This window comes from Strongylocentrotus purpuratus, unplaced genomic scaffold (genome assembly GCF_000002235.5).
Source record: "Strongylocentrotus purpuratus isolate Spur 01 unplaced genomic scaffold, Spur_5.0 spur5_contig_843, whole genome shotgun sequence".
In the NCBI taxonomy this organism is placed as follows: Eukaryota; Metazoa; Echinodermata; class Echinoidea; order Camarodonta; family Strongylocentrotidae; genus Strongylocentrotus; species Strongylocentrotus purpuratus.
In genome coordinates this window covers 541,276-569,168 of record NW_022145550.1, presented here as the reverse complement: position 1 = coordinate 569,168, position 27,893 = coordinate 541,276, and the positions used below count along the sequence as shown (strand labels likewise).

Genomic DNA, 27,893 nt, shown 5'->3' with positions numbered 1-27,893 from the left:
ATCACATTTACAAGGAGTATGAATAATTCACTTGTTAACTCTATATTTTATATCTCAAACAATATTGTTGACATTTTCGTAGCACATGTACATTGCAAAAAGGACATGTACACGCATACAGTGTAAGCCCATTGACATAACATGATGGAACTGACAAGGAATATCCATTAGTTCACAGCATATGCTCTGAGGAAAAGTAGAAATATTGAAGAAATACATTGGTAAAAATGTAATGAACTGGATAATAATAACAAATTATGAAATATTCTAAGTTATTCCATAATACACATATATACATGTAATATGTATGTTAATTTCAATTAAACTGTTCTGTAGTTGTGATGTTATGTGGACAACCCTCACATTTGCTTTTATTGACGCAAAAAATACATTACGGGATAAGAGAAATGTAATTGCTTTGGAAATACTTTCTTGGCATCTACTAAATGTCCCTTTACTTGCTGGTTATAGTGAACAATACAAACAATGGTAATTAATCAATCAGCAGTTTTTCTATCTTTAAGTCCTCCAAACTATATTAGCTATAGAAACTACATGTACAAGATTTGATATACCCGAACACATGTTCATTTAGATCATTTGCTGACATTTAACAAAAAAGATCCATTACTTATTTCATCTGGGGACAAAATAGTATCTCATTTGAAAACTTACATTTTAGTTGATACGTATAGAGAATATATGTAACAATCTTACCTCAATCTTACATTATTCTTTACACTACCGTTTTGGAAAATTATGACATATTTTTTTTTGTAATGAACAAAGTATTATGCTGAATCATAAATATGCAATTATTACAGCTTTGATACCAAGGAAGAATCATATGCAACAAACAAACATGTACATATTCACATCATTATGTATACTCATGATTTTTTTTTTTTTTAAAGCTATCCTCACACTTTTTCCTTCTGAATATACAATGAGGTATAACATACCTTTTAGATTCAATGGCGATTTAATCAATTCATAGTGAGCATGCTGTAAATATATTCTTACTTGACCAACTATACCTGCATGTATCATAATGCAAATGCATTTTTCTGAAATATTGAAAATAAAAGAGCACTGTTTATGTACTGTTAAGCCAGGATGTGAAAATAATTGCACAGGAAATGACAAGAATGGTTGATGATACTTTTTTTTGTTTGGTAACATGCATTACAAAGACATTAATGTATGGAAATTATGGAAGTATAACATCCGTGCATGTCAGTTGAAGGAGTGTTCTAAAATTCCCTTTTTAGGAAACTTCCAACTTTAATTTTAAGACTACAACAAATTTAAAGCGTTTTGCTGCTTTTTCTCATCAATTGATGTACCTAGTAACATGCTATTAAAGTAAATCAATGCGGTTGTAGTGAAGAGAAAAGAATTGCACTAACTCGTACATGGATCCTGACAAGATTCAGATAGTTAGACAGTGAAATTTTTATGACTTACATTTTGATTTTCAAATGACAGTGTTTCTCCCTTTTACATTTTAATGTTTGATGAAATTAATAACAAGCGTACTGAACTGAAATATTGCCAATTAAAAAGCATTGTTTATGTGCTACAGTATAAAGCAACATTCCTTTTGAAGGAAAGGATAAATGATCCAATATAATGTCTAACTATCTGATTCTTAGCTTCCTTCACCTTCACCTTCACCTATCCCACAGTCTGGCTGACCCTTGGGGCACCACTGAAGATTTATACTACCAGCTTCCTCCACTCCTCGTGGTTCTTGGCTTTACGAAGTATGATGTTTCAGTCAAGGTCACTCGTTAATGTTGTCTTCCCATCGTTTCCTCTGCCTGCCTTTTGGTCTCCCTCCTTGTACTGTTCCATGTAGAATAGTCTTGGCCAGTCCAAATGATCATGTGACATACCCATACCACTTTACTTTGCATCTTTTCACTGAAGTCAGGAGGTCTTCATACGGCCCTATGGTGTTTCCAATTCTGATTTTCACTACCTCGTTGGTTATGTGATCTCTATACCAGATACTGAGGAGTTTGCGGAAACATTTCATCTCCAGTGCCTGTATCCTTCTTTTAATGTCTGCTGTCATGGTCCATGTTTCACATGCATACAAAAATATGGACATATGGACAAGATCCTATAACCGATTTTGAATGGGTGGTATTCGTTTTCGACTGAAACACTGCACATGTGTGTTACTTCCAGCCTGCATAGAAAAAGAAGAAAACGATAGCGTGAATGGTAAAAATACAACAATCGCGTAAACAAATCAAAATTGATTCTATCAGGGTTTTACAAAAGGTCTCTAATAAAAAATTTAAAATCATATCAATTATTTAACCTCCATGTAACAAATAAAGTGGGATAGACTTCTTTTTTAAATTCATGTATGCTCCAAAGCCTTTCTTTTAGGAATGAATGAATGCATCTAATTAAGAACACAAACTGATTATTATCGAACATGTCATTATCAAGTCCCTAGATATCATTCTTTATATACTGTACATTTATCTATAGAGAGAATGATTGGAAATTCAATTTTAAATATATATCTAAAGGCTATCCTCCTACATACGTGGAAAAGGTTCTCTCATACTGTAACCACTTTGACATATAATCTATTAAGAGGTAATGACCACATCATCTTGAAAAGCCTTGTGAGGCATTTTTTCTATCTACACATATAAGTTATAAAAAAAAACATGAATGGTGCCACTTGTTGATTTCCCCTTTCTGTAAAGGAGGTTTAATTGAAAATTGTATAGTTTAATAGAACCATGATCATAGATTTGCAGGATATCCTCCTGAATATGATAAAGTTTATGGGTGAGTGTATATTACATGTAGGTACATAATAATTACAGTACTGTTTCATCAGGGTTAGCATTAAAACAGTTATAAATCAAATCACGAAAACATGAAAATATGAACTTGCAAAGATGCATTACAATTAATCTATAACTATTTAATTATATTGCGAAAGTGTATTGGAAAAAGAGGGAATGTTCACTACACACACTGATGAAACTTGGTTATCAAAGGGGAAGTCTACCTTGATATAATGATGGTTTTGAGAAAAGCAGAAAAACTACAGACAAAAAACTCAATGACCAAAACAACACGTCTGCAACTACACACTTAAAATAGTTGGGCAAAAAAATGCCCAACTTTTAACCAACACTGAGCAACATACGGTCCACACAACTATTGGTTAAAATCTGCCCAACTGATGTTGGGTAATCAGTTTGCTATGTGGTTGGGCAAATCAAATTGCCCATCAGTTGGTGACCCATCATATTTTACCCAACTCTACAATTGCCTAACAGTTGGTTATATTTTCAGTTGGGTAATTTCTTGCCCAACCAATTTTACCCAGTTAGATATTGCCCAACCTTCTATTTGCCCAACTTTTGAGTAAGTTTAATGTTGGTTAATTAAATGCCCAACCAGTTTTTACCCAACTCCCAGTCTGCCCAACTATCAAAACACCCATCTATTGGGTAATAATTGCTCAACAATTTCTCTGCAACATCCATTTGCCCAACTCTCAAAACACCCATCTATTGAGTAATAATTGCTCAACAATTTCTCCACAATATCCATTTGCCCAACTATCAAAACACCCATCTATTGGGTAATAATTGCTCAACTATTTCTCCACAATATCCATTTGCCCAACTATCAAAACACCCATCTATTGGGTAATAATTGCTCAACTATTTCTCCACAATATCCATTTGCCCAACTCTCAAAACACCCATCTATTGGGTAATAATTGCTCAACAATTTCTTCGCAATATCCAGTTGCCCAACTCTCAAAACACCCATCTATTGGGTAATAATTGCTCAACAATTTCTCCGCAATATCCATTTGCCCAACTCTCAAAACACCCATCTATTGGGTAATAATTGCTCAACAATTTCTCCGCAATATCCATTTGCCCAACTCTCAAAACACCCATCTATTGGGTAATAATTGCTCAACTATTTCTCCACAATATCCATTTGCCCAACTCTCAAAACACCCATCTATTGGGTAATAATTGCTCAACTATTTCTCCACAATATCCATTTGCCCAACTCTCAAAACACCCATCTATTGGGTAATAATTGCTCAACTATTTCTCCACAATATCCATTTGCCCAACTATCAAAACACCCATCTATTGGGTAATAATTGCTCAACTATTTCTCCACAATATCCATTTGCCCAACTATCAAAACAACCATCTATTGGGTAATAATTGCTCAACTATTTCTCCACAATATCCATTTGCCCAACTTTTTAATTCGTCTGTTGGATAATCATTGCTCAACATTTTTTCCATAACATCTATTTGCTCAACTCTTTTTCTCATCTAAAGGGTAATAATTGCTTAACTGAAACACAAATAACATACACAGTAAACACATGTTGTTGTTTTCATCAGAAACGTAAAAACAAAACTTGTTCACATCAACTACAACATTACAATTTTTGGTGAAAAAAATACAACCTTTTAAAAAAAGTAAATGCAAATATAGCCCCTGTTTGGTGCAGCATGACAACTTTGATGTACACTGTATGTATCCCATGTACTCCCATGTGTGGCATAGTGTTCATTTATCCTGACACACCAATACTCTGCCTTAGAGTGTTACACATGCACACATTTTTTTGAAGTGAAAAAAAAAGAGGAAATAAATTCAAATCCCTCTAGATTATTTGACATGTGCAGAAGTACCACATGAAAGTTTGGCTATCTGTGATGGTGAACAGGTACTGATCAAATAACAAGGATACACACTGCCTACTATAACTTTTTGATTAGATTAAAGACAACAAAAATCAATTGACCCTACCTGCTATACTCAGTTTGATTGATTTTATTGATATTATCAATAATATCAATACAATTTTGCAAAATGTAGATGAAAATGTTGACTTCTCTACTTCTGCTTTGCGCGATGTAAATTAATGCATGCAGTCCATTCAGCAGAGAGTTCAGCGTAGGGTCAATGGACGATACACATTACATGAAAATTAATGGTATATGTAATTTACAATCATATACCCCACTTGCTGTTTTAAACGTCATAAATATCATAGCTCATGTTTTATGAAGAAATATATCATTTTGATGTACGAGTTATGAAACAGTACTCTTGGGATTAAGACCAAACACGATAAGCATTTGTATACGCCAGTGCAAAAGATTTATAGCCAATAATATGTTTTGTATTTATACTTGGCATATATTCATTTGTTTTCTTAAACTTTCAAGGTGGGGATGTTAAGCAATGATTGGGATAAAACAATTAGGCCTTTATCATTTTTAAAATGTACACAAAGACTTCTGCTGTGTATAAATTCTCTCTTTTTTTTATATTATTCAGCGATCCTCACCCCACCCTCAAATCTTCAGTCTTACACAAACATGTCTAAATTATGTAAAATAATGTGCTGAATCCAACTCATAACAGTTTGTCTTTAAGGTTATTTTGTCCAAAATAATACTTTTTTCCAGTTTTTTTTCTCCCAAAATAAACTGGTTCAAGTAGCCAAAATGTGCTAAACGATGATGTGTCAGTTTCATCTGTAGGAAATATATCACCAGTAATCATCCTTGGCGTGAACACATCATGATGGCTTATGGCATGTTCATGAAGGCTCGGACCTCCCGCAGCTTTGGTGTAAGATGCTCCCCATCGGTAAACTGGAACACCACAATCTGGAGAAATTTCCAAACAGAACAGCTTTGCGGCTGATATTCGATATCCATCACATAAAGTGCCTTAAAGCACAAGTCGACTGCTTTAAGCAGTGTTGCGGCAGGAAGTATCCTCCTCTCTACTACGACGTACGCCTGTATTGGTGTGAGAATGTTCCCACGCACAACAACAAATGGCTGTGACCTGACTGCTTCATCAATGTTATCAACATAAGTCTGGATGTCGAGAACCTCCTGTAGTCCAAAGAGAAATCAAGAAGAAATCATTTGTAATTATATGGATTGATATATATATATTTGATGCTTGTCGAATGCTTCTGCTTATGAATCCACAATCACCTACAGGACACCCAAATTTGTTTATGCATGTTCATCCCTGTCCCATCAAAACATTACTGGGTATTCTTACATATCCCTGCGGCAAAGGTCAACTGTACCCAAACTGGTCACGTTCAGAGCATTACATCAACTAAGCTGGAAGGCATATACAGCCTGTTAATATAAGCATGCATTTTTCACATGTCATTTGCAGGTTAAAGGACTTGCTTGCATTCATGAGTGAAATGCGATGTGATGACAAATCTGAGGCCATTTGTAGTTGTACCACAGATAATGACGAACTGACTTATTAAGATTAAAGCGCCTAGTGTTGCCCCTGCAGGGCCTCCTTGGGGACCAGCGTGCCCATTACTAGGAACTTGAAAATGGTTGCTTTTCAAGTTTTACACAAATAAAATGTTATGGCAATGCCTTATCTGGTAAGAACATATAGGTATTGCATTTCAACCTCAATTTCATCAGTTGTCCTAGGTTTGAAACTCTTAACAAATTAACTATTGAATTTGTTTGTAATGAAATATGATTACTATGGCAAGATTTTAAACACAAACCAAAATATATGCCTTACATGTCATTACTTTACCACCTCCCCAGCACATATACTTACTGGTTGAACGTCAATGAAGGACGACAATGTTTCTGCAGTGGTGTACGTTCCTCTCTTGGAATCTTTCCTTCCTCGGAACAAGACTGGGAGCATGTAGAATCCAAGATTGCTCTTTTCCTCTAAAAAGAGGGAAACAATGAAAGAGTTAAGTAATTAAGTCCCAATTACATATGAAGAAAAGGTGCAACAGCAAACAGGTCAATTATGGAACATCTTACAAAATGTACAGTTATATACAGCAAATTAAAAATAACGGTCGAATACAACAATTATTTTCTACAAATATGGGTAAAATCACTCAACGTAAATGTCAGTCAGTAATTTGGAGCTCAGCTTTCTGAGTAAAGAAAATCAAAATTGCACAAACTTCAGCATAGCCTTCCCAATGAGCTTTAAACCACCATCCCCACCCCAAAAAGCAAACAAACAAAACAAGCAAGTAAAAGTATGCTAAACCTTTGTCATGGAATCATGTTTTTATCATATGTTGTACATGTATTATATGTTTCAGAGCACTTTTATTTATTTCAGTTCAATTCCTTACAGGGGGGATATTAGACTCAATGTTTGGTCCTGGCCACAAAAATAAACATCATATAGTGTAATTGAAATAAATTCTTTTGACTTTCTCTCAAGTCATTTTCACTAATACTGTCAAATGTGTGTTCTGACACCACATACCAAGACTGAGTTTCCCAGGGTCATGAATGTTTTCGAATTCGGCTCTTGCACTTCTCCAGTTGCCAGTTTTCTCGGTGAAGTCCACTACTTTGTTACAGAATGTGGGCCACTTCTGGTACAGTGCGTTTGCTTTCTCTGGGAACAATTCTGCAAAATCTCCTTCAATCTGTAATTGTTAGGATAGTTATAGAAGCCAGATTAAAGGTAGGATATCTTTCATTTGCATCTTCTCTTTACCATTTTGCAAGGATTTGAATGGTACACACTAACAATTATCGGTTCAATAGGGATGCACGATTTCTGTAGGACCGTGTATCTCAGATTGTTAAACGATCCCTTTAAGGAGACTGCTAAAGTAAACCTGCCCATGCAACCAAAAAACAAAAAAGTTACTTCTCAAAACATGCGACTCTAGTTTAATTTAATGTCCTTTCTTGTCACATGCAGAAGAAAAATCAAGGTCCACATACCATTCCAGCATCGAGACGTCTGGGATATGTGGTAAGAATGTTCTTCACACAACAGTCACTTCTCTTGATCCAGTCATGTCTTTTTGTTGCTGTTTGTTTCATGTAGTCCTTCACCATGTCCTCTGGCTCCTTGTTGTTACGCAGCCATTCTTCCATTGTCGTGATGTTATCATCGTTCACAGACTCAAGATCAGTATCTCCTGGATATAATGCAACAGAACAATCAACAATTAGCATGTATCAACAAGTTTTTGATGATTGTATTGGAAGGGGGGTTTTAGTTGACATTGCTCATGCCCCACCAGTTTGTTATGGCACAGCATGACTTCATCAGCCGGATCTGAATAACTCATAACTTTAACTATATGAAAAAGTAGCCAGAATACCTTGCTTTTGAGACTCTGCCTCGTCTTCAGCTACTGGTACCCTCAGGGACTTCTCCTTTTTTCTGACATACCTCAGATGCTCCTCCAGGTAGCCTGTTGCTGGCCGTCCCTTGGCCCCCACGCAGTACCAGGCCTCCTGCTCAAATAAATTAAAATTCCTTCATAATTCAACTTCAAAAACAGTAATGCTCAACAACATTTGTTAAACATTAATAATAATCAAATAAAAGCACAATAAAATTCCAGTGTAAACTGTACATTTACATATTTTGTTACATATGTCAGTGTTTGCAATAACAAGGTTTGTCCTCTTAAGTACCTATTTCTAACTGCACACTGTTATATTCCAGCAATGTCATCAGGTCATTGCAAAAACAAAGTGAATGATGGATAATTCTGTGAATATCCATTACTCAATGGCATGCAGACAAAAGTCTAAATATTAAGAGATGTGTCATTACTGGATAATATAACTTATAAACAAGTGGTAAAAATAAACAAAAATATTGCACGATTTAGTGATTGATGCCATATTAGCTTTTCATTATTTGTAAGCTTTTCAGGCCTGTCTACTGTCAAATTTACTATTGCCAGAGATGCTCTTATAATGCTTGTGATAATGTGATACAACATGCAATTGATTGAGCATCTCCAATATAATAAATACAAGAATAACAAAATTGAGGAAGCTTCATAGCAAGTTACACAAAATAATATGATCCAGTATTCCAAAAGTTATTGCATAAACACATAATTTATTTGATTTAGACCTTAAAGTAGCTTATTGCTTCTGGCTCAAACAGAAACTTCTCATAAAATTTCACTTTCTTGTAAATGGGGTCTGTGGGGGTAGGGACAGATGGAGGTATGGATGGACAACCTAAGAATTAAGGCACCTCCAAGTAATAAATGCCCGCTGTGGTAAGAATCAATCCATAAATCAGTCCAGAAAAAAGTGGTGATCTGAGCCATACCTGAGGTCACATATATTAAGGAAAGCAATTCATGGACAGGACTTACATAGCCAAGTGGAGATTCTGGATCTTTTAAGAAAGGAAAGCTTGTCACAAGGGCATGGGCCATTGATGCCTTCACAAATGAGCTTGGCTTGGTACCATACTCCCGTATCAGGTACTGAGTCAACATATCCACAACAGTATGCCGGTCCCTTTTGCTGCAGAGATTTGTAGCATTGATGTTCCTTAATGCTGCTCTTCCCATGGTGGTCTCTCTCAATATACAAGCAATGTTCTGCAACAGATAAAGGATTTTTTTTTTAAAGATCAGTAAATTCAGAATAAACAAGTGAAATGTGACAGCATGCAGTCGGTGGGTATATCTCTGGCTGTCCGACCTCCTACAATAAGCCCATCATAAATCACTCACTGGGCATTCCTTCCAAACTTTGTTCTGATAAAAAATTTCAATGAAACCTTGAAACTGACCTTAGACTAGCTTAAAACCCATAACCCCAACCAAACATTTCCCATAACATTCCTTTATTCATTCATACCTAAATGTACCTACCAAATCATATCACTAGCCATTCTGCAGATGTAGAAATAAAATGGTATTTTTAGTAAAAACTTGAATAACCTTTGAACTGACCTTTCACCTTTGAGCCCTGCTGCTTGTCAGAAATACTGACAGACAGATAACTCCAAGACATAATGCCTCCGGCACTCTTATGTGTGGGAGGCATAAAAACTGATGAATGATGGTGACTCGACATGCCCACTCTTCAATTGTATCAGCCCACTATATACATAAACTTACGAAATGCACTTTCTTGACCCGTTTCAGGGGAGGATGTTGATCAGGACTCTTGGATTCTGGGGAGTCGTAAAGTGGCGTATCCAAACTGGGCTGGGAAGGGCTTTGTCTGGGACTCCACTCACTTCCTGTTACACAAGAGAGATCTGAGCAGTCATCTAAGGAGAACACTGATGGGCTTCTTGTCGACGTTGATGCTTGTTCCATGCTTTGTTGATTTGCAGCATGATACTACAATAAATAAATGAAAAATAATTGAACTTTCAATGTACATGTAAATGACTGATTATTCTTTACATTATTAATGACACAAACAGCCCCAGGTTAGACTTTAGTATCAAGTTTATTCCTTGAAGGGGAAAATCATTCTCACTGTTTCTGTACCCTTGTCCTGTTTAAAGCAAACCCATAATTGAAAAGTGGTCACTCATGAGCCGAAGCTTCTTCAGTACATCTATAATATAATAATATCCAGTTAGGAACTTTCACTTTAGGCAGGAACATGCATTGGTAAAAAATAGCACATTTCCGGGGCCTCAATGAAGTACATATGCTAGAAAAACTTGGCATGAGTCATGGTACATTTAAGAAATTACAACATAATATGAATGAATGCAAATATAACAGACACATTTTCAGATACAGAAACAATGAAGTTAATAACGAGTTAAAAAATTCAAACCAGATATTTACTGTAAAATTTTCATTGGAATAATCAAAAAATTTTAGCAAGTCAGTACAGATCGCTCAAGGTTAGCTTCTTAGCTATTTTTTCAATCAAAATGTGTAGAATGATACACTAAGAACTGATTCATAGATATAATTGTAATTGGAATAACAGTTTCTTTCTTTTGCTTTGTTTTGGTTCTGTTCTCTAAGACAAAATTTGCAAGTGCACCTGTAATGTCTAGTTGTAAAAATATATCACTTGCTTGCAACGTGTTGCCTACACGTACCTTCTTGTTCCTAGATGAATGAATGGTGCACCACAATATACAAGCAGCGCCCTCTTCCACTATAGGACTGGACAGCATTGACTGGCCTGTGATCAAACAGGTCACACCATTCAACAGCAGCTTGTGCTTCCTCTCTGCCCACCTGTACTGCAAATGCTTCAACATGTCTGTTGAAGTACAAGGTCTGATACAGCCGAAGGAGCAGATACAACTTTTCTTGCACCACTACAATATGCTGAACACGTCCAAACGTGGGTCCATCATCATCAGTCCAATATAGAAGTACATCAACACCTGCCCGGAACTCATATCCATGAATGTCCACTTTCCCAGCAACTGTAACTTCGGTTCCCCTTCCACAGTTAATTTTTTTGCAAAGTGCCTCATCATCAAGTAGATCACCAAGCATTGCTGCAGCTTGCTGTGACACATTGATATCTTGGCTATCCAGTGACTGATTTGATACTGACCTGTAGCACCGTGCCATTTGGTATCTGTTAGCCAATGTTTTGACAATGTTTTGGTAGTTGCAAGATACACTGGCAATCTGCTTGAAAGGTCTGTGCATTGCTTCAAAACGCAATGCTGAATACTGGGTCAGTGGCCCAAGGTGTTTCAGTGCACGTGGGTAATGCACAAGAAAGTGCTGCTTCGGAGTTAGACTAGCTTCAGGGAAGAGCTGCATGAAGAGCCTGTGGTGATCATCAATCATTGCCTTCAGGACATAGATGGCAGACTTACTGATACTGGGACTCATAATGATTTTGAAGATGTCAATGATTGACAGTAAGAGTTCCCACTCATCACACATCTCATCAATCTTGTCTCCTATCATGAGAGGGATGTTGTATGCAAGGCACGTCATCTGTGCTGATGTCTGTCCACTGGCAGAATATGGATTCTTCAGTGATGCCTGCCTGATTGGGCTTGGTCTGTTTTTGCGGTCCACAAAGCCAAAATTGAATGAGGATATTCTACTGTTCACCTCATCCAGTGTTATGAAACCCTTCTGAACAAGTTTACTCAAAACAAGGTGCATTTCCAGGGGCAAGACTCCCTCTGTAAAATCATGCATTACATCTGGACATAAGTTTTGGGTGGAATGGTAGTAAGGCAATTCATTCAAAACTGTTGCATGCTTCAAGCCAGATTCTGACAAGGGCTTTTGAAGATCTGTATCATAGTTTATTTCATCACGGAGATATTGGGCATCCTCTTTTGGCTGTTTCTGAAGCAACGAGCGATGCCCTCTACAGAATCTACAGTAATAGTTGGCACGGAAACAGGTTGTACATCCCAGCATGGCATGAATGCCAAGATTGTCCCCTACAACTTGGAATAAGTAGGGTTTGACCCTACCCTCAAACTCTTTGCACTTGATAGTGAGTCCATCAGTCCACATCTGCTGCAGATCATCCTTGATTACCTTCAAAACTTCTGAGATGCCATATTTACTCAAAAGCGGAGATGTGATCATAGCTGTGAGCATGATATTTTCCAGCCTAGCCTGGTATTTCCTGGGAAGGGATAACACACTTGTATAAAAGGCACTTACCTTGTGTTTGCCGCGTTTTGACCCAAGCGGATTGGCTGTCTCAAACTCATCATTGTACAACAACAGAGGCACTAAGAATTCACAGTCTTGTCTAGCAGTAGCTTCCTGCCTTTTATAATAGTGACCATCTTTGAATGAATACAAAACATCATTATCTTTTGATCCTTTTTGAGACAGTATGGCGTTCATTACTCCTGGTCGCTCTAAGTATTGTTTAATAGTGTCAGCTAGTGGTATATATTGAAAGGTTTCTTTTTGTGTGCTTTGCAGTGGATCACCTGTCTTTTGATCAATTTTTGGTTTTAAGCAAGTTCCCAACAACACCTCACAAGGCTGAATGAAATCACCTTTCTCAGAGAAATATTTTTTCTGTTGAGTATCTGACATGAGCTCTGAAAATGGATTCTTTGAATTCTCGAATACATCTTGTATATCAGATCTCAGCTCACTGTTAGCTGCATATTGTGGCTCACTTAAGATATCCATCACATCCTGTTGCACAGTTTGTAACACAGAAATAACCAAATCTTGTGCGGTTTGAATGACCTTGTTGGTGTGTGAAGCAGGCACATTAGTCCTTGCCCTGAGTTCTGCTACAAACTTTGCTGCAATATCAGGTAGTCTCTCTGTTTGCGTTTCAAAAGAGACATCTTCCTGCTCACTGCTTTCTCCAACAAACAATGCCTTTTCCTGGTGCAGTTGTTCCAAATTCCCTTCAGTGTTGTTATTCTTTCCTACATGTAGAACAGATCCTTCATAACAGGTTTCACTTTGGTGATCTGGAACTGCTTTTGTAGTTGTGCTTGACGTCTTTATCCGTGCAGCGTGCTTTGAAATGAGATGTTTTCTATATCCTGATAATGTACGAAATGTTAGTCTACATGCCCCTTGCATGCATGTTATACTTACATTTTTTCCCCTGGTTGTTGTATGTGTGTATTTTAAATGATGGAATAGGCAAGAAATATCCCCCCTAATTAAATCAAGACACTGAAAGCATCTGTAACTATCCATAGTGAGATATTGTGCCACACTATTGTCCTACCTCTGCACGCCACCCAGCGAGAAACTTCAATCGAGGTCCAATCTTGGGTATGAAGGATGTGATTATACTTTCACTTAGAAGGGGAAGGGTTTCCACATCAACTTCATTTTCTGGAGAAGAAGAGGGAGAGATTGATAAATAAGGCTTAGTGCAGCATAAACTGATTGTTTTCATATAATACCACAAACACACGTATGGTTGCGCAAATTAAACAAAAGTATATGTTTTAGATAATGATAAGCTGTAAACATTTGCTCATGTTCCAGCTAAAATATCTTCCATTTTGAATAAATCGCATAATCAATGTTTTCTTATTCCACAAGGGTCTATGAAAATCTGAATTTTCAAATGCGATTTTCTCGAAAATTTGGTCTTCGTATAGAAAACTTACTTTTAGATCATACTAGCGAATTGTATCAACCAATTGCTATTTATTTTCAGGTGATGTTACTAACATCCACACAATCAAATTAAGAATGGAAACCTTTTCTAAAGTCATACTAGTAATCACATTAGTTTAGTCAAATTGTGCCTAATTTTTAACAATGTTGGGGCCTATTTAAAGTATAAAGATTAGTTGCATCAGCAATGAATTTGATTTCAAAGAAAGTCATTCAACTTACCAAATGAATCAGAATGATTTGAGAGTTAGCATAGAGGTCAATGTATGCTGATTGGTTAATTAACATTACTAATTCATTGATAATCATATGTGTCTTCTCCATGTGCACTGTCATGCCTATTACTTCAACTTTAAACTGCCATACCGGTAATTGTTTTTTTCAACCTTTTGCGGCTGCCATGATATTGTCTGCATTAGTAGCCATGTTTCTCAGCTTTAGTATGACAAATAACCTAGCTTTATCTGACCAGGGTTTCTCAAAAAGTCTAGCACTCAAGCCTTTCACAGGCCACTTACAGTACCATACAACCATATATAAATTATAGTGTGTTACCTTGAATAGAGGCAACTGACAATTGTTTATCCTAGAAAAGATAATTTGTGGTGTTTAATAATTCTTTTGTACAGCTTATTGTTCAGTGGTGTGAAACATTAAAAAAAATGCATGTGCTGGAACATTTCACTGATATGAAGCAAAATAGGACAGTTAATCCTGTACTAACGAATGTCCTTCCTCCATGTGCACCTCCATCCCAAAATCGAATCAGTTCGTTGGCTTTGCAACTTGCAAGATACATGTACATGTCCCAAGTTTGGATTGTAATCCGTCCATCGGTTCTAATGATTTCATTGAAATCTGGACATGTAGTAAAATAGTGTACAATTTTGTCGGCATAATTTGGTGGCTTAAGCATCTGTAATTTTTCCATATTTAAAAATTATTTTCAGAAAAAGATTTTTTTAAATGAGAAAAAATGTACCCATGTTAAAAATTGTGCCCATTCGTGTACTACAGCGAGGTCACTGCAATTTCGAAAACCACCACAGCCTCTTGGTTTTGAATTAGGCTATTAATATGGGCTAAAATGTGGGTCAACTGCCTTTTAGTTGTGACAAGGAATATCGCAATAGCACATAATTAATAGCCCCATTTAAAACCAAGAGGATGTAGAGTCTATGCTCTGTAAAACAAAGTTAGGCAGATGTTACTGGGCAAATCAAAGTTTGGCGCGTTTTTGTCAAATAATTTCTCCCAACCATTTACTGTATGAAGTTACCTAATAAAAGGTCAGAAATAAGTTGGGTAGGTGTTACTTGGTAAAACTGATGTTGGGCAAATTTTGTCCAACAATTGGGTTATTTTCTACCAACCATGTAGTTACCGATGAAATAATTGGGTAATATTTTTGGGCAAATTAAAGTTGGTCATTTTTGTCCAATAATTGGGTTATTTTCTACCAACCATGTAGTTACTGATGAAATAATTTGCCCAACTAGTGTCGAATATACTACACATTATGGTGAGAATTGGGTGAATTTCCTATTGGGGTAAATTTTGTTGGTTAAAAGTTGAGTATTTTCTTTTCATCCAACACTGGGTAAATCATGCAAAATCTTTAATTTACCCAATAGTTAGTCGGACACATAAGTGCCCTCATGTTGGGTAAAAATTGGGCACTTGCCCAACATTTTTTTAGAGTGTTTGGATTTCAAAGTCCTGTAGAAAATGAAAGGGCAAAATCCTTAACATGGCAATGGGCAAGACAAATTGTCTCACTTTTTGAAATCTAGACTTCTAGATCTACAGGAAAATGAAAGATCATAAGATGATCTTCCACAAAATAATGTTCATAAAATTGTACATTATTTGACAACTTCAATTTTCTGATGAATCATTCAGTTCAGTGTTGATTATTAAATATAAGTAGGCCTAGATCTAGATCTAGACCTAGACTAGATCTAGTATAGTAATACCAATTTCAGATAACAGAGATAATTGTTCAAAATTACACCAGTCCCACGTACTGTAATACTATCTGGGTACACACCTACAAGTATGTGGTCCAATGTATTGGACCCACAGAACTCTTAAATACGTATTTAAGAGTTCTGTGATTGGACCCCATACAACCCATGATCCATAGAAAATGGAGGGTATTGTGTTATGTATGTATTGTAGCAGGAAACAGCACAGAAATCCGGGTTTTGGCCTGGCTTTGGGTTTTGTAAAATCTTGAACAAAATATTTTTAAATATTCATTTGTGATCTAAAATTCATGGAAACAGTACAATTTGAATTTGATATCTATATCAATCAAATATTAGTTTGGATTAGTAACACATGCATTAAAAGAGCAAATTTGAGGCAAAGTTTAATAGACCAATTGAATTGAAGCGTATTCATTAACCATTGCTGAGGCATATAGAACTAGTCTACATGTTGCCCATGTGTTATGGATATGGGAACAAGTCTACAGCAAGTACCTGTTGATCATGTTCTAAACTTCTAATCTCAATAAGATGTGAACGTACCTTCTAGTATCTTTAACACTGACGGACATCCCCACCTTTGAACGATTTTGGTGAGAGGGTCTATGAACCCATCTTCACTTGAACTATCTCCGCAGCAGTTGTCGAGCTCCATTTTTAGACCCTCAGGCTCTAGCATGCAAGACTCCGATATGATGCGTAATGTACGTACGACGTACGTACAGGCTGCTAGTTACGTTGGTGTATCATATAGCTCGAGCTCCCGGGCCGGGACGGCCGCGCCGGCTAGTATACCGAGTAAATAGAAATAGTACTGCGCATGGCATGCTGATCGCGAGAGACCAGGGGGGTGTTTCATAAAGCTGTTCGTAAGTTACGCATGACTTTACGCATGACTGGAACATGTTCTTGGGTGCTAATCAGATTCTCAATCATTTACATGTAGCACAAGAACATATCACCAGTCGTGCGTAAAGTCGTGCGTAACTTACGAACAGCTTTATGAAACACCCCCCAGGCCATGTGCGCGCTACCCCAAGACCAATACCAGGCAAACTTTACCCAAGTCTGGTTAAACGTAAGTCTAGTCCCCATTGAAGGTTTCCACTGCCATTTACGCATGCGCGTAATTGACGATGATAGTGTGTACGTTCCATGATCATTACTTACGTAGATTATGTAACTCTATAGGCCTACATGGTTAAGATGGCTCAGTTTTCACAAAAGATAAATCTTGGACTCTTTCAGCATCAAACTCGCACAAATTCATCGTCGCTTCAACACTCTGTTATTATAATTTTAAAATAGAAGTAAATGGTTACAATTACAGGAGAGATAATTTCAATTTTTCATAGCAATATTTACACAGCATATTGTGAGCTAAAGAAAATTGAGCTAAATATATTTGGTAAAAGTCGGTGGTCAATTACTACCCTATATAAGCAAACAAAAAAAGGCGCAAAGTGAAATTGGGTAACAGGCGTTGGTCAAATCAGTACCCAATGTATGAGCAAACAAAAATTGAGCAAAGTAAAATTCGGTAAGTGGTGATGGGTAATTATTACTCAGCATATGAGCAAACAAAAATATGGGCAAAATAAATTGGGTAAGGGGCGGTGGTCAATTATTACCCAATTATGAGCAAACAAAAATTGAGCAAAGTAAAATTCGGTAAGTGGTGATGGGTAATTATTACTCAGCATATGAGCAAACAAAAATATGGGCAAAATAAATTGGGTAAGGGGCGGTGGTCAATTATTACCCAATTATGAGCAAACAAAAATTTGAGCAAAGTAAAATCGGGTAAGTGGTGATGGGTAAATATTACTCAGCATATGAGCAAACAAAAATATGGGCAAAATAAATTGGGTAAGAGGCGGTGGTCATTTATTACCCAATATATGAGCAAACAAAAATTTGAGCAAAGTAAAATTGGGTAAGTGGTGATGGGTAAATATTACTCAGCATATGAGCAAACACAAATTTGAGCAAAGTAAAATTGGGTAAGAGGCGGTGGTCAATTATTACCCAATTATGCGCAAACACAATTTGAGCAAAGTAAAATTGGGTAAGTGGTGATGGGTAATTATTACTCAGCATATGAGCAAACAAAAATTTGGGCAAAGTAAAATTGGGTAAGAGGCGGTGGTCATTTATTACCCAATATATGAGCAAACAAAAATTTGAGCAAAGTGAAATTGGGTAAGAGGCGGTGGTCATTTATTACCCAATATATGAGCAAACAAAAATTTGAGCAAAGTAAAATTGGGTAAGTGGTGATGGGTAATTATTACTCAGCATAAGAGCAAACAAAAATTTGGGCAAAGTAAAATTGGGTAAGAGGCGGTGGTCATTTATTACCCAATATATGAGCAAACAAAAATTTGAGCAAAGTGAAATTGGGTAAGAGGCGGTGGTCATTTATTACCCAATATATGAGCAAACAAAAATTTGAGCAAAGTAAAATTGGGTAAGTGGTGATGGGTAATTATTACTCAGCATAATTATGAGCAAACAAAAATTTGAGCAAAGTAAAATTGGGTAAGAGGCGGTGGTCAATTATTACCAAATATATGAGCAAACAAAAATTTGAGCAAAGTAAAATTGGGTAAGAGGCGGTGGTCATTTATTACCCAATATATGAGCAAACAAAAATTTGAGCAAAGTCAAATTGGGTAAGTGGTGATGAGTAATATTCCTCAGCATCTAACAATTACCCAACTACTTGGTAAATTGCTCTCAACTCCTTGGAACGATGTTGTTGCTAAATGTATAATAATTGGGTAAATATAATGCCCTGAAATAGATTGGGATAAAAATTACCCAACTTTGGAAACGATTTCTCGACCAACCATCAGTTGCCCAACGAAATTTACCCAACTCGCAGTGGGAATGTGCCAAAATTACACAACTACAGGCAAAAATTACTCAATCCTAATTTGCAAAATAATGTTGGTAAATTTCTAGGCGAATTTCTACCCAACCATCAGTTGCCCAACAAAATTTACCCAACTCGCAAAGGAAATGTGGCAAAATTACACAACTACGGGGCAACTGGTTCCCAACCCTCATTTACCAATACTGTTGGTAAATATCCGCCCAATAATTAAGTAAAAATAATTGCCCAATATTGGTTTAAAACACTTAAATGCTTAAATGGGTAATAATAGCCCAGAATAACGAATTTTTTTAACCAACCAACAATTACCCAACTAAATTTACCCAACATTTTAAGAGTGTACCTAAAGAGAAAGGAAAAAAATCAACTACAGGCAATTTCGGAAAGAGTTCCATATATATAACCCCACTAAAATCGATGCACAGCTGTATAGCCTACCCTCACTCTCATCCTAATCCAAACCCAGCATACCCATAGTTTTTCCTTCAATTTTAGTGGTGGTTACGTGTACATATGGAACTCTTGTCGTAATTTTGATGGCCTTGCAGGGTTCATCTTCTGAAACTTGCAAACATTACAAAGATGTATTTACAAAGATGTATTATAGAATCAGAACATAATTGCCGGAGTTGATTTGAAAGTTGTTGGAATGGTGTTAAATGCAAATTAGCATCTTGTGAATGGTGTAGACTTTATTTATTGACATTCCTCTTGCAATTTCTTTTTAAGGCTACAAACATTACTGTTATGATAATTGTAGATCTATCACATAAAAGATGACAAGTGACGTTTGAAATTAGATTTGGCTTCCTACATAATTAATCATAACATGTCTCAAATTTATTTGCTTTGTGTTTCTGCTACGTGTATACATGGTGATGGTCTTTCTCTTGCTCCCTTATTACTCTGCAAGGAAAGACCCAGTATTTAACAGCTCATTGCAAAAACTATATTGTGTCTTGAGTGAAGCCCAAACTGGTTCCTGCTGCTTAGCCTTGGCTGCATTCTCCTTATAGTCTTCTAGCTCAGATCCTCTCTTCCACACTTCATTTCATTATCGCAATTTGTTCTTATATCTTATGGGTTACCGGTACATATCCCTAATCTATGTGAATCATGCATTATGTTGCTGACTGAAGAAAGCAATTTCTAAATTTGCAACTTAAAAGATCTAAGCATACGTCAAAGGGCTGGCTCAAAGAATACATAGAAGCCAGAAAAAACAGGAAGGGGGTGGGGGGGGATTGGACTCAAATTCATAAGATTTTACAAGAGGACTTTATGAAAGCAGGTCATTTTATACAATAAATAAATATAGTTGTACTTTGAATCATCTTCACATGAAAAGGACTTACAGGTAAGTAAATGTTTTTAAGATATTGTTCGTGGGGTAGTATTGTTCCTTGTACACAAATGGTATTTAGATAATACTAACACAGCACTGCCAACAAAATGAATGGATGAGTACCGTTTAAAACTTTAAAATGTATCCAATAAAAATATTGTTGCATATTCTTTTTAGACAGTAGACACCCTGTAGAAAAACAAAAATCCTAAGATTTTACTGCAAGCTATAATTATTATTTCATTTGGCATTGCAACAATGGAAACAATAAATTACTGCTAAAATGTATGGACAGTCAGATTTTATGCAAATTTAGTCTCAAAGTTACTATTCAGTGCGTATAATAAAAAAATGTACCAGTTCCAACTTTGTTAACTTAATTATAAAGTTGATGTGCACTGTAAAACTTACAGGTTGCAATCCACAGCAGTCATTAATTTTGCACAGGGGGGGGGGGGGGGAAACAAATTTCCACACCCAACCCTCTTTTAAAGACTAAAACCATAGACCGCTAAAACCAAGGAACGGCTCTACGTAATATGTACACTGTATACAATATATACCAAACTGAATGGAAATCATACCAGAGTTGAAGAATAAATGAAAAATAGATGTGCATAAGAATAACTTTGACATAGACACACACAAACAAAAATCCAATAATTTTAAAAGGAAGACTGGCCAACTTTTAATGCTACATGTAGTATATACATGTAGGAGATTGCATATACTGTAGGGATAAGGGGTAATCTTTTGGAAATTGGATCAAAATAGAAGAAAACAAATCATTTAAAGGAGAAAACATTATGCAATTAATATCTTTGTACAGGAAATAAATAAAATATATCAATAAAAAACAACTACAAACAAACAAAAATAAAGGATAATCAGCTGATTATTGTTGGAGAAAAACATTATCTTTTTAATATGCAAATTATACTTTAGTTTCATTTATTTCTATACAAATTCAGACAAATTGCAAAATATTATGGTAATGAAAGATAACTGACCATGGTTAGTTAAATCTTAGGTAATCAATAGTATTCAATGGTTTTGGATCCTCAGAGAAACATGTATTTTAACTCAAATTATATTAATTAATTTAGCTTTACCTAATCTATAGAACATAATGGAAATTGAATAGAAAAGCTGTATTTTCCACTCAATAATATGACTCTTCTGAAAATATGTGCACATGTACATGTAATGTACATGTAGGGTCTTACTATATTAAAGATTTGTAATAAATAGTTTTTAAAATGGCATAAGAATACGAAGAGGGAGAAAGTGCAACATGGATGCTTCACATTATACACTGTCGCTCATATAGTTGAAATATTTTTGTTTTACCCCACTTTATGGAATTATTTTTAAAATAATTTAAAAATAATAGATCTAGATAATAGTATCCATTCTCCGATTTTATTGAATAATAATTTGACAATGTGTGTTTTGCGTGACTGCTAAAGCATGTGTATGCTACTATGCTTATCAAATAGGGGACCTACGCCCTTAAGTCATAAATGACAGTAACGAGGATTAATGCCCCACAAAAGGGCACTAATATAGCACATCGACACGGTTTTGATCCTGGGGCCTCACAGTTACGAGGCCATTGCTTTGTCACTGAACCATGACTGTACGAAGCGGGGGCTAGGATAGGGGCAGTTTCCATAAACAAAATAAAAAACAGAAAATGAAATTTATTGCATTTTACCCCGGTCCCCAACATAAACAAATCCTCTGAATGGCCATGCATTATGGCTCAAAAGCTGTTCAGTTTTCTATTAGAGGGATATCAGATGGATATTTAAAAAGGGGTGATGATGTTAATGCAGAGGTGATAGAGAAGGGCAGATTAGAAAATAATTCTGAATTCTGAACCTTACAATTTTCCTTCTACATACCAAAGTAATTTACATTTCATTTATTTACTGACAAATAATTGCAGTCACTTTTGCAATCAATAATAGTCACTCTTTCCAGTTTATTATTCTCATACATGTATGATCTCCTTTTCTCTCTCTTTAAATATCTCTCTCTCTCTCTCTCTTTCTCTTTCTCTCTTTGCAGCTGCAAGTTCCAGGTACTGTTTGGTTTTAAGTTTGTGCAATGTTAAGCACCTAACAGGAATAAAGGTACATGGGTGTCATTGGAAATAGGGTATTAAGGAGGGTACTTTTGACAGACTTTGTTTCAAATTGGCATCCCAAATATCTAGCTACAGATACGGGGTAATAAAGTGGACATGTACATGTATGTAAAAGTAGCTGCACAAATCTAGAGTCTGCTTATCGTGCATTTTATAGAATGAAACGGGATAGTAACTTTGGAGCAAAATACTATAGAACATAAATCGGTTATACAAATATTAACACTTGGGATGAAGAACAGGAAATCTGAAAATTAATGAATCGTCATTGATGAGAAAAATAAAAAATCACATCATTTTATTCATTAGGTCATTTCATTGTGATGACGAGTAGGTGATTAGAATTTCAAAATGTACCCAGGAGAAATCTGCCCAGATAGAAAGCTTGTGACATATATTTACATTCAATATCATGCAGCACTTTACAGTTTTCTATTCTTCTGTTTTATTATTTGTTTAAATTTCTCCTTTTATTGAGATAACCCTATGTTAGTCTTTTTTTCCTTCTGTTTTCCTCTTTCTCTCATTTTCTATGTTATTCCTTTTTTATTGTCTACATCTTTTTTCTTATTTTTTCTGTCCTCGCTTCATGTTCTCTTATTTTATCCTTCTTTTATCTTTTACTTTAATATCTTCTATTCATATACTGTTTTTTTATATTCTTCTTTCACTTTCCCCTATTTCTGTCTACATAGGATATGACTTTTCACTCAGTTTTTGTCTTCTATCATTGGTTCTTCTCTCTTTCCCTGTGTGTGCCTTTATTTTTCTCATTTGTATCTAAACAGTTATCTTTGTTCTTCTTCCTTCACTCATTTTCTCTTTCACACCTTTTTCGCATGTATTCTTTATCTTAAATGTTATCATCCTCCATGTTTACAATCAACTATGTTTATCTTTATTTTCTCATTCATATCACCTCATGACTGCGAATGGTGGTCATGTTTTACATAAAAATGTAAGAAAACAAAAATGACATAAACTCACTAATGCACAGAGAAGTTGCCCACTAATACCTTCCATTTTTTTTATAAAGAAGAAGCATCCAAAGGACAGGAAATCATTAATAATTGGGGATGTGTCAATTTTGGTGGTGGCCTACCTCTTTGTTGAAGCGTACTTAAAAACACCAGAAAAATCTCACAAATTAAAAAATATAAATCCTTTTCACGATTTAGAATCTTATTTCCATACAATTCCATAACTTGGATCTCTGTCACCTTGATCAAGTGAAATTTTGAGGCTTTTTTTTTTGGGGGGGGGGGGGCTGGTGATTTATTTCCCTTGTCAAAACTCACACACAAGTTTGAGAATACTCACAGCAGTTGTACTCCACCATAGCTTTACAAAATGTACCTGTTGAAGAGGCTTCAATATGTCTTGTGTTCTAGTATTAATAGCAGGGATTGACCATTCATAGATATATAAATGTACATGAGGAAAAAATTATTCAAAATTTCCCTTCAACTCTGAAACACAAAATATGTACGTGTAGCATAAATTACAATACATGTATGGGTTGAAGAGTCCCTGAATTGAGTTTTTTTTAAAATACAATGTAAGAGAAACAGAATGGCAAAAGTTTGAAATAAATCAGACCAATACTAAGAGTTATGAATGTTTGAAGTATGAGATCACTAAATAAATGTGAATCTCAAATTGGCAATTTGGTACATTCATGTAGACATTGATAACTCTTCTGTTTGTTGTCTACTTCACCTCTGAAACATACATGTAGCATAAATTACATTACATGTGTGAGTTGAAGAGTCCCTAAATTGGGTTTTAAAAAAAATACACTGTAAGAAAAAGAGAATGGCAAAAGTTTGAAATACATGATGTAGACATGTATGGATAACTCTCCTGTTTGTTGTATACAAAACATAATCTTAAGTGCCTTCTTCCTTGTGGAAATTATCAGTTTATTTACAGGTCCTCTTACGATATAAAGAACCTTCTGAGTCATACATGTACATGTTTTTTTTCTTTTTCATTTACATTTTAGTCATTCTGTGTGTTGGAACAAATGGAAAAGTTGTCCGCCACTACATCCTATAGACGTTACTGATTCAGCCAATTTGAAGAGCCCATACCTACATGATTTAATGATTACAAATTTACAACAAAAATGTGTACATGTAACTTTGTCACTTTTAGTCTGATTTAAATTTAAATCAAATTGTCCCCATTGTGCTTCTTATATTTGTTCAGCCTTCCACTGGTAGTTTGCTAATACTAGAGAATAAGGTGGATTTCCCTTTAACATATATATTAGGTATATTAAATCTTCTGTGAGAAGAAAGATTATGGTGTCTGTTTTTCACTATTGCAGCAGTGCAGTGGCAGATCCAGATTGGGGGGGGGGGCCGCGGGACCCCCTCACTTGGCCCCATAAACAGGTAAATTTAACCTTTTTTTAGATTTAAAAAAGACGCCCCCCTGGAGAAAGGGGGGAGCAAAGGGGGCCGGGGGTGGTGGGTGTTAACTCGGTGCTCAACATTTTTTCACGAATTGGGCCCCCTTTCAGCCGGCCCCCTCCCTTTCTGCAGACTGGATCCGTCCCTGCAGCAGTGAATTCCACTACAGTCACATAAAGGTCCCAATAGTGTCAACAATTAATTTGGATAAACTTGCATAAATTTGCATAAACTTCCATAAATGTGAGTGCAACCAAGATGATCAATTACAGAACAGGGACAACCAACAGCTTGTTCGCTAGACTGGTTAGAATAGCCTTAGGGCTAGGTGATAACATGAAATATGATATGGATGTCACTAAGCCTTAATTGGCACCCATATCGAGAGTGACACACCAAATTGCTATCCCTCCAGTATCAAATATTTACATTTTTTGTTAAATGTTTGTATTATTTTAAAGTGATTTGTATGAGAAGAAAGAAGAGTTTATATTACTAGTCCTACAGTATAGTAATACTAATCATACTAGTATTAACAGCTACCACCAGTGGGTAAGGTTATTTTAGTGTGGGTACTTCTAGTGGTTATTATGAACAAATTTGAATTTTTGTTTTATATCAATTATCAGTCTTGATAGGGGTACGGGTATCAATTAAGTGGCTCGGTAACATTGCCTCAGATTCTGAAGAAAAAAACTCCTGGATTTAGCTCATGCTGCAATCATGATTACAAACATTTAGGTCAGTCAGGAATCCCATGACTTTACAAGCCGATTGCCTAGCTGTCTGATTATCCAGATATTTATGATTGGAAATCAAAATTTTATTTTTTGTTTACCTAACAGTTTTTTATTACATTCATGTACACTACAGTCTTTTGGGGAAAATGAGTATGGTAAAAATGGTAACTCAAACTAACAGATTTTTACTTCTTTGAGGCATTTCTATCATGATCATTTTGAAGCGCAATTTTGTTTAGGGCTTCAATATTACACCATATCACAGGCACTGATAACACGTAGGGCCATACAGCTCAGATTGAATATTATTAAATGATGGGTATAGGCCAAGTGATATCAATGTTATTAGATCTACAACCTGCATCTAGCAGCTACCATGAGCTGAGGATGCATGATGACACCGACAGTAGCCTATACGTGTGAAAAGTTGATGCACATGGGTCATATGGCAAGATTATTAAGAAATCTGATTTGAACGTCATATGCTACCTTACGTAAAGTCCACGCCTAAAATGCAATCATTAGAGTCACAGTTTTTGATATTTTATATCGTATTCCACCCAGGCCTGCAGGGCAAAACCACTCCAGCAAGGCTAGAGTCAATTAATGCTTAGGCGTATTGTCCTCTAGCGCTGTTACATGTACGTGCTGAGAGGCAGCAATAGCACACGATGAACACATTGCACACAATTGCACACTAATGCACACAATGTATACAAAGTGGTTGATTAGCAAGTTTGACAGTAGACTCACGATTTGAATTTTTGAATTTTTCTTTCTAGTCTAGATCTATATGACTATAGACTAGATTCTAGATCTCTAAGTATAACTATAACATAGACCTAAGTTGAAAAAATTGTATGCTATTTAGGTATCATCAACTCCCGCCCCCCCCCCCCCCCACTCCGAGAACGGATGGACCCCATGCGTGTTACCAAAATGTCCTTTTCGTAACAAAAGAAAAAGGTCGACCCGTATTGACTTTACACACCGGACTTTTGCTGAAAAAGGCTTGTATAACAAAAGAAAAAGGTCGACCCGTATTGACTTTACCCCGGCCCCCCCCCCCCACGCAGGGGTCGGAATGACCGCATGCGTGTTACCAAAATGTCCGGTAAAGGGGTACTTTTCGTGCGACAAAGTCCGGCCCGAGAATTGTAAAAAAAGGGGTGTATTTGACTTTTCACCCGGAGATTTCTTTAAAAAGGGGGTGTTTTTTCTTTTTTTCTCTCATCTCTTTTGACTCCTGAGAAATTATTCTGAATTTAGGGGGGTGCATTGAGCATTTTTCCTGTTTTAGGGGGGTCTCCAAGGCAGGAAAAGCCTGTGAAAAGCCCGCGAAAGGGGGGTTCGAAAATGTTGGCAGTCCTCAGATAGGGGGTGCTTTCAAAAAGAGGGAACGAGCATATGCGTACCCTAAATAACACTGAGTGGGGGGGGGGGGGGGGGGGTCAGGGACTTTACACACCGGACTTTTGCTGCAAAGGGGGGGGGGGACACGCATATGCATACCCTAAATAACACTGAGTGGGGGGGGGGGGCGGGCATCAACTATCACTAAAGTACCGATTTTGAGTGAAATCAGTTGAGTTTTGTACAGTGTAGTTTGAAATGCTGAAAATCAATATGAACAGTTTTTAATACACAGCTGCACAGCCAGGATAGTAATGCAGCTATGTGTGGGCAAAACCAGGGACATGGCTCGTGATGTCCACCAGTCTAGGTATCCTGCCGGGCGGGAGCGGCGGGCCCGGCGCACCTGGTAGGGCTATTATTTCCATTTGAATGTGCAAGTTAGATTTATTTAAAAAAAGAATAAAATACGGTGTTACTGTAGAACCTACCTTAATCAGACGGATGGGCACATAATAGAGACCTATCTTGATGTCAGGCTACTAATGTGGTCTAGTTGTTTCAGTCGGGCAACCGTGTTCGTGAAAGAGAAGAAAGACAGCTGCACGATGCGATGGAGAGTTAGCTCGAGAGCGGGCTGCCGTCGCGTCCGGGGCATGCATCGCAGGCGGTCAGATCCGAGCTTCCAGCGTGGCCGTGGATGCGCCAGATTCAGAGCGAGTGCTAGTTTCTCGAAACTGCCATAAGTCTAAGCTCGTGGAGATTTGGTAGAAACACGTGTTAGATCTCTATCACACGTTTCAATACGATGTCTAAAAAGTTAGACTTAATGACGGTTTCGTGAAACCTCCCCAGGTGTTCGGTGTCGGGGATCTGGGCAGCGTTTCATGAAACCGTCATAAGTACAAGTCCAACGACATCCCATTGAAATGTGTGTATTAAGTTTAACACACGTTTCAATGGGATGTCGGTGAACTTGTAGTTATGACGGTCTCATGAAACGCTGCCCAGATCCAGTGGATGCCTGGTACTGGGAGGCGCACGCCCCCCCCTTTTTTTTCTCCCGAAAAAAAATGTGTTC

The 27,893-nt window shown here is 36.6% G+C and overlaps 1 protein-coding gene and 1 long non-coding RNA gene across 3 annotated transcripts; both read right to left on the bottom strand.

The window, feature by feature from the left end:
• Nucleotides 1–19: 19 nt before the first annotated feature.
• On the bottom strand, nucleotides 20–27,807 carry LOC115925926. Its single transcript, XR_004064863.1, has 2 exons — nucleotides 27,304–27,807; nucleotides 20–2,197 (listed from the first exon to the last, which is right to left on the bottom strand). It is a non-coding gene; the product is annotated as an uncharacterized LOC115925926 (long non-coding RNA).
• On the bottom strand, nucleotides 4,260–16,744 carry LOC105437410. Of its 2 annotated transcripts, XM_030989964.1 has the most exons (9): nucleotides 16,450–16,744; nucleotides 13,515–13,624; nucleotides 9,962–10,189; nucleotides 9,206–9,436; nucleotides 8,186–8,321; nucleotides 7,800–7,999; nucleotides 7,330–7,495; nucleotides 6,649–6,767; nucleotides 4,260–5,936 (listed from the first exon to the last, which is right to left on the bottom strand). In XM_030989964.1, the coding sequence occupies exons 1-9, from the start codon at nucleotides 16,583–16,585 to the stop codon at nucleotides 5,622–5,624; spliced, it is 1,641 nt and encodes a 546-aa protein (XP_030845824.1). In that variant the 5' UTR covers nucleotides 16,586–16,744; the 3' UTR covers nucleotides 4,260–5,621. The 2 variants fall into 2 exon arrangements, with proteins under 2 accessions (XP_030845824.1, XP_030845829.1); XM_030989969.1 differs by lacking the exons at nucleotides 13,515–13,624; nucleotides 16,450–16,744 and adding an exon at nucleotides 10,915–13,506.
• Nucleotides 27,808–27,893: the final 86 nt, after the last annotated feature.